This window comes from Anabrus simplex, chromosome 14 (genome assembly GCF_040414725.1).
Source record: "Anabrus simplex isolate iqAnaSimp1 chromosome 14, ASM4041472v1, whole genome shotgun sequence".
Classification (NCBI taxonomy): Eukaryota; Metazoa; Arthropoda; class Insecta; order Orthoptera; family Tettigoniidae; genus Anabrus; species Anabrus simplex.
In genome coordinates, this window is record NC_090278.1 from 24641754 (window position 1) to 24649642 (window position 7889).

The 7889-nt window shown below is 38.5% G+C and overlaps 1 protein-coding gene across 5 annotated transcripts in view; it reads left to right on the top strand.

Moving 5' to 3' along the window:
* NaPi-III (Na[+]-dependent inorganic phosphate cotransporter type III) overlaps positions 1 to 7293 on the top strand; it is a 428747-nt gene extending 421454 nt beyond the window's left edge. For all 5 annotated transcript variants that reach the window (XM_067158237.2, XM_067158240.2, XM_067158241.2 and 2 more), the window contains 2 exons: positions 2376 to 2528; positions 6697 to 7293. In XM_067158237.2, the coding sequence (XP_067014338.2) occupies positions 2376 to 2528; positions 6697 to 6787 (244 nt within the window). In that variant the 3' untranslated portion in view covers positions 6788 to 7293. The remainder of the gene's footprint in view (positions 1 to 2375; positions 2529 to 6696) is intronic.
* Positions 7294 to 7889: the final 596 nt, after the last annotated feature.

A 7889-nucleotide genomic window follows, 5' to 3' on the forward strand; every position in this document is an offset into this window, starting at 1 on the left:
TTCTCTGTTTTTGGAGGGACCACAGAAAAAAAAACATACAACGCAGGAAATCGGAGAATCCGGGAACAAATGAACCATCAACAATTTGGCTAAACATCACAAAAATGAAATATGTATACTTATAATCTTACAAACGCCTCTAAATCAAACCAGACTACAGCCCCAACGGGCCTTCCGCCTATCAAGCGACCGTCCTCAGTCCGAAGATTACGAGGTGACGCATGGCCAGTGTGACAAATCCTCTTGGCCATTATTCCTGGCTCGACCAGGGACGCCATACCACTTGGCAATGTCTTCCACAACAAAATACCCTGTTAATAGGGTGTATGGTTACCTGTAACGGCCACATATGCTTCGCAGCGACGTGGCATGCTCTCTACCTGATGGTCCAAGAGCTCTTGTGGCAGTCGATCCCATTCCTCCGAAAGGGCAATGCAAAGGTCTTGGGGGATCCTTGGCGGAGGCTGACGGGATGCACTTCGCCTCCCCAATGCATCCCAGACATGTTCTATAGGATTCAGATCCGCAGACCCCTCTGGCCAGTCCGTGCGATGAATGTCTTCCCCAGCCAGAAATTCATCCACCAGAGCAGCGTGGTGCAGTCGGGCATTATCGTCCATTAAGAGGTGGTCTGGACCAACCGCACCTCTGAAGAGTCTTGCATGCGGTCTCAGTACCTCATCCCTGTATCTCAGAGCGTTAAGTGTTCCTCGGACCACCCATGAAGATGTGCAGGTCCGTACGGCCAGTCAACATGATGCTGCCCCACACAGTGACGCCGCCACCACCACCATACTGGTCTCGTTCTACGATATTCCTGTGGTTGTATTGGCTACCCAGTTCTCTCCAGATTAATGTGCGACAGGAATCGGTCTGCAAACTGAAGCGGGATTCATTTGTGAAGAGCACATGCTTCCATTAATTCGTGGTCTGGTTTCGATGTTGACGGCTCTACAGTAAACAGGCACGTCTTTGTGCTGGAGTGAGCGGGACGCACACTGCTGGACGTCGGGCAAACAGCCCTGCTGTTCTGAGCCTCCGGTACACAGTTTGCCGGGAAACCCCTGAGACGGCTGCAAGCTCCGCCAACATTTGTCTTACAGGTGCACTCCGATTTTGTCGTGCGGTTAAGGCCAGATATCAGTCCTGCTGTGGGGTGGTTACCCTTAGTTGACCTGGTACTGGCCTACGACTAACATCTACATCTCCTGTGTCTCGAAATTGTCTCCAAAGCCTGGAAATAATACTTTGTGGCACATTCAAGGATACAGCGACTTCGTTCTGTGTCTGGCCTGCTTCCAGGTGGCCGAGTATTCTACCCTGCAAAACGGGGTTCAAATGGTGATGTTGTGCCATTATGTTGTCACATTCACCACGAGGCTACACTGCACACTATAACAGGGCAAACACGACTGAGGAAATGTGGGGCGCAGGCACTGGCTGTGTTTACCTTAGTTAAAGCAGGGTACAGTCTTTTCCTATACAGAGCGAACACGCAAGGTTGGTAGGTGGATGTGTCGTGCGATTTGCGGTCTATTTCCTATTTCTCTGCTTACTCGTAACTTGTGCTGAACTTTTGGACACTAGTGTATCATGAACCTAAGTATATAAAGATAAGAATACATTAAATTTAAAATATTACACTATTTAAGATATGTACAGTTCTAAATTATGGTGATAATAACACATGTTAACGTCACGTCCACACCTCCACATACAAATTGTATCGGTTTACACAGAGCATTGTTGATTCAAAATTCACATGCACAGGTCTGTGTCTAAATGTTAATAATCACAATAGCACTTGTCACAATTTGGTGAGAAAACTGTACAGGATCTGCTATGTCAGTCAGATGTACACAAAATGGTCAAAGGTTTGAACGGAGCCTGTGATAAAACATGGATTCAAATCAGTGATGCTGTCACATTCAGTAAAACGGGGCAGAAATTGTTCCACCTTAAAAACCGATGTACACTGGTATGGAAGTTGTTGCCGTCTATCGATGTGTTGTCTTCTTATGAATATTGCATTTGTGGTAGGAGAGAACCTCCCTTAAATAAGTTGGTATCAATTAACTAATTGCAGCTGTTGATATTTGATTGTGTAATATGGGATATCTAGACTGGAAAAGAAAATACGTAGTGTTAGAGAAGGTGTATGAAATGTGTAGAAAGTGTTCGAGTTAATTATGTAACTTACCCTTTATATCCTGAGCTGGTTGCTTCTGACCCTGTTCATTGTGCTTCGTGAGTCATTAATCCTTAAACGACCTCAGATAAGTAATGATGTAAGTTGCATATGTGTAATTATTTGCAGGATTCAGTCTTTATTCCTGCTATGTCTGCTGTAAGTGACCTGAATGTTCTGTACGTAGGGGCTTCACAATTGAGATTGGAGCAGCTTTCACGGTACTGCTGGCCTCGAAGATTGGTCTTCCGATCAGCACAACACATTGTAAGGTGGGGTCCGTTGTGTTTGTTGGAATGACGAGCAGTTCCAAGGGTGGTGTCGACTGGAAGTTGTTCAGGTATGCCTTCATTAAGAGACTAGTATTCTTAGGTTGTATGAGATTTAAGTAGAAATTTCTGATTGCAGGAAAGATGACTGCTTGGTAATGTAAACTGTACATTTATCAATTGTTTATTCAAAGATCTGTATGTATATTTCAGCAGGGTGAGATTGAAGCAAAGAGGAAATGCTATAAAATGTTTTGTTATCCATGAAAATTAAATATACATATTCTCAGTGCAGAGGCACAATGCGTGGGAATCCCTGCATAGAAGAAATGTGCCTTCTTAATAAAGTATAATCTCGTGGGGTGATTCTGTCCACCTCTTTTCACGCTTTCAGTGGATAGCAGTAAGTTTCTGCATTTAGTACTTCTGCAGCAGATACAAAAGTCATTAAATAAGTATACCAGTATTTTAATATTTTTCTGTACACATTGTAAGTGTGAAAATGGAAATGGACAGAAAAAAACCTGTTGTCAGAGTGGTGCCCAATTCGGTGACTAGACGTGGAGTGCATTATATATATATATATATATATATATATATATATATATATATATATATATATATTAAATTGTTGTTGTTGTTGTTATTGTTGTTATTATTATTATTATTATTATTATTATTATTATTATTATATATAATTCACAACTTTACAATTGGGTTTATGAGCTTCTTCAGTACAATGTACATGGAAGAAGTACTATTTGGTACATACGCACGTATGCTTCATACATATCGGTATATACTTAACATTGTTGACAAATAGACTTGACAGATATTTGAGATATTTACTATATAAAAACGGCCATAATTATTAGTGGACGATTTTCATTAGTCCTCTGTGTATGGTGGATGGTTCATGCCAATAAACTTTCTTACTATATGGCAAGTGGCCAGTATTGCTGCTTTTTGTAATTCTCTGTAAGTGAGAGGGTGGAGATTAAGGGCTTCAGTGCTCCTGTGTAGTGTCTTTGGTATAATACCATTACATCCAATCACTACTGGAATTATGATAGCATTGTTGAGTTTCCACATGGTTTTTATCTCTGTGGCCAGATTGGTGTATTTGGAAATCTTCTCTGTATGTGTTGATTGAAGGTTGTGAGTATTAGGGCATGCTATGTCAATTATGAAGCAGATTTTCTTGTTTTTATCTATAAAAGTTATGTCTGGTCTATTGCAGGTAATAGTTTTATCAGTGATAATACTTCTATTCCAGTAAATTTTGTAATGTTCACTTTCCAAGACTGATTGGGGTTTGTACTTCCAATATGCCGTGGTACAATGGATTAGGTTACTTTGTCGGGCTAATTTCTGGTGAATGATTTTTGCAATTTGGTCGTGCCTGTACTTGTAGTCTGTGTTTGCCATTAATTGACAACCTGAGGTTATGTGCTGGATGGTTTCTGGAGATGTATTACGTCGTCGGCACAGATCTGAATTGACAGACGGATCATGCAGTATATGCTTTCTGTAGTTCCTTGTGGCAATGACTTGATCTTGTATGGCGAATATGAAGCCCTCTGTTTCTGGGTATATATCCGAATGTGTCAGCCACTCATGCGACGCTTGTTTGTCGATATATGGCTGATTTAACTCATTTGGATACCGCCCATGAAGAGGTTTCTTTTTCCATAGAACGATCTTTTCCTCATTTGTGGAGAATGGCATTGTAAGTGAAGCCGGGGTGTTCATATTGAGGGGTGTAAAACTGTTATCTGCCACAACCATTGCACTATGTAGGGCTGAGGTTTCTGATTTATGCTTGAAGTAGCACTTTAGTGATGTAATTTGTTCATTGTGTAATTTCTCAAGGTCTACTATTATTATTATTATTATTATTATTATTATTATTATTATTATTATTACTACTACTTACGTCCGTGGAGCAGAGGGAAAGAAGTGTCAAGAGTTGAATAGCTGGACAATGACAAACCAGAATTTACAGTCAAAGATAAGGGTAGGATTTTCCACCTGTTCAATACTATAAAAAATTTGAAATAATTAAAAAGTCACATTTTGTCATTTTTAGGTACCGGTTTTAGCATTGTATATGCCATCATCAGCCTAGGATGTGGTAACAAGGACATTCAGCTAGTTACATTAGAATATTTATAATATATGTACAAACATAAACCTTCTAAAATACCTTGTAATTTACAATTGCATTATATCATAAAACATTCGGATAGTTGAAAAGGAAATACCTCCTAAATACTATTATCTACGAGCTTTTCACCACTTGATAAATTTTGGTTTGTTTCATTTTCATCGGGATTTCCTTTCTCGTTACTTTCAATTTTGTTTTCTTGTTGCTGAATTTGATCAGTTGCGCGTTGAAGATAATCTTGTTTCTAAATTTGCCTGTACCTCAGTTGGTAATTTTGAACTAGATAAGCTGTGTCTCAGGGGGCAACCAAACATTGCCTCATATGGGGATCCTTTATCCCACTATGCAATGCACTGTTTTTCATATAAGCCTTCACTCCATTTTGATGTTTTATGTTCTTGCATCCAGGTGGTTATTATATTCTGTCCTGGTTGGCTCTTTCGACGCTATCTTCACTTTGACTATGTCGCGGTTTGCCATGCACCATTTTGAAGTTAGGCCATGTATTAACCAGACTGTCAATAATTTTATTAACAAATTCTCTGCCATTGTCTGACAGTAAAATACAAGGAGTGCCAAAGAAAGTAAAAATATCAATGATATTATTACACACTTTGTCTGCAGTCTTAATTTCAGTGGTTTTAGCACAACAAACTTTGTCAAACGTACCTGGTACACCATTATAAATTTGAAGTCATCAGATTGCGACTGAAAGTAATTGAAATCCACTTGACGTCATAAATTCATTTCCTTGAATAACAAAGGCTTTACAACCAGTCTTTTCATGTTTCACTTTTTAACACAACGTTCGCACAAGCTTAAAAATAGTAAAATGTTTTTTGTAATACCGGTAACATTTTGAAATTTTCCTTTCAATTGCTGAATCATACGATCTCTTCCATGTCCAGTGGATATGTGCGCTTCATTAAGAACTCGAACTCATCAAAAACGTAATACCTTATGCTGTCTTGGTCTGTGACAGGGTGTATTTTTTTGTAATACCATTTACTTCAACAATGACATCGTCTTAATATAAATCTGATATCGTTACTTCCTTTTTAGTTGCAGTTTTTAGATTTTTTTCCCCCTTTTGAATGTAGCTGTCATATTTGATCAATGTCAGTAAATTTACCGTGGAAGTCCAGCGTTCTTGCTTCACTTTTTCACGAAACAGTTCTGCTGTGCGGTCTGACGTAATTATTACACACTTAAACTAATTATTTAAATGAAAATGAATCTTTTGTCACTATTGCACAACAATAAAGAGCCGAGTAATGACTGGCGACTGCCTGTTGCGTGCTGGGGTAATCAAATCAAAGAAAAGTTCCAATAATAGAAGTAAGAGTCCAAACAATAGGAATGTTTTAATTATCATAACAAAGGTTTGGCGCGCGCGGTTACATTTTCAGAGCAGTAAGAGATTAATCTGCCTAGGGAGAGTCAACTCTTACTAAGAATCTACTTTCCCTGTAACACATATACAGGGTGAATGAAAACAGCCATGTTTAGTACGTTGTGCAGGTCGACAAACCAATTATTTTTATGTCCGGAAATGAATGGTTTGGGCACTGTGGGGCATCGGAGTTTGGTAATGCCTCAGATATGAGGATGGACATGGGTTCCATATTTTGTCAAAAAACCTTCACGAACCCAACAGTACAAAAGGGGTTTAGTTGTTAAGCTCCTACTTGATTACAGAACCTACAATGGTGGCTCATTGTTAGATATATAGCTCAAAAATTCAAACCTCTTTTTGTAATTTAATGTACGATATAATGCTCTTGCGGGGTTGGTGGAGGTTTCTTCACAAAACCTGGAACGCACACTCTTCCTCACATTAAACTTTGTTCTCACTTGAAAGACAGTCAATTTGTCATCCTGCACAACAAACTAAGCATTGTCTGTGTTGTTTTGAATCGCCCTTAGCTTTCTTACCTGAGCATGTGTGTTCTATTCTACATGTATGACTAACAAACAGAAAGTATGGGAGTTTTTGTTATCCAATGCCACACCCTTTCTGCTTGCTTATCTCTTCTGTTCAGAGTTTTATTATGATATTTGTTGGGTTTCAGGAACATCATCTTTGCGTGGGTGTTCACCCTGCCCGTCGCTGCGGGTCTCAGTGCACTCATCATGTACATTCTTCAGCAGTCTGTTTTGTAGGCAGTGAACAGAAAGTATTAGTGACTCATCTTCACTTCCGTATTGAAGAGGACTTCCTTTTAACACAAAAGAACTGCATGATGATGTTTTATGTGAAAACAGATGAATAATTCCAACAATAATGAAGAAGAATCAAACCTTGTTGTATAGATATTGTTACTTGTTTTATGCTAAGTGTCAGTATTTCCTTTTCTAGTAAGCTGCCACCATTTTTTATGTTTCTCTAACTTGCAGTTCCTCGTAATTTTTTTCATAAAATAAGAAAAGTTGGTTAAAAGCAATAGAATGTTTCCTTTGTGGTGCTATGGTATTTTTTATATATGAAGGAAAGAATGGTGTTTTTTTATTATTGTGTAAAGAGCCTGGCTACAAGTTGTGATGATGATGTTAAGTTTGGTTCTGAAGTGAGGTATTTCATGTGTGTGTGAAAGTGATGTGGAAAGAAAGAGTGTTGGAGAGAGAGAGAGAAAGAAATAATTAGTAAAAGAGTACAATAGAATTCAGAATTGTCGTACAGTTATTTTTTATTTATTCCATTTTTTGTTTCCAAGCTTTACCCTCTCCTCATTTTCCTGCATGATGTCAGGTCAGTTCTAAAAGCAGTTCACTAGTGAATTATTGTTTTAAAATGTTCTTTTCCCACAGTTACTTAGTTTAATTTATCCCCTAATCATTCTTCAGTTCAAGGGATTTCTTTCCAAGCAAATTAGCATATTTCAGAGTTATTGTTAGTTGTTGTATATGATCAAGAGAAAATCAGTGTATTAAACAGAATAGCTGCCATTTAGGAAACTGGCAAAGAGTTTGAAGTAGAAATAGTGAGGATTAAACTATAATCAACTGTTATTCTTTCAACATACAGTTGAGCTGAGAAATTAAAGATTTAAGGAGATGTGGTTTGCCAAACAAGTGTTCCTACTGGATTAATGGTTACCTATAGATATTGTGGCCAAGGCTTCGCATCTGGGCTCGTTGTGTCCCTCCTTACTGTGGATAAAGTTGTTATTGTTGGCTGTTATTCGTCTTTTGAGTACACAATTTTCCTGCTCAACAATTCATTTCATACTTGGTGCACCTTGTATGTGAACTTGTAATTATTAGT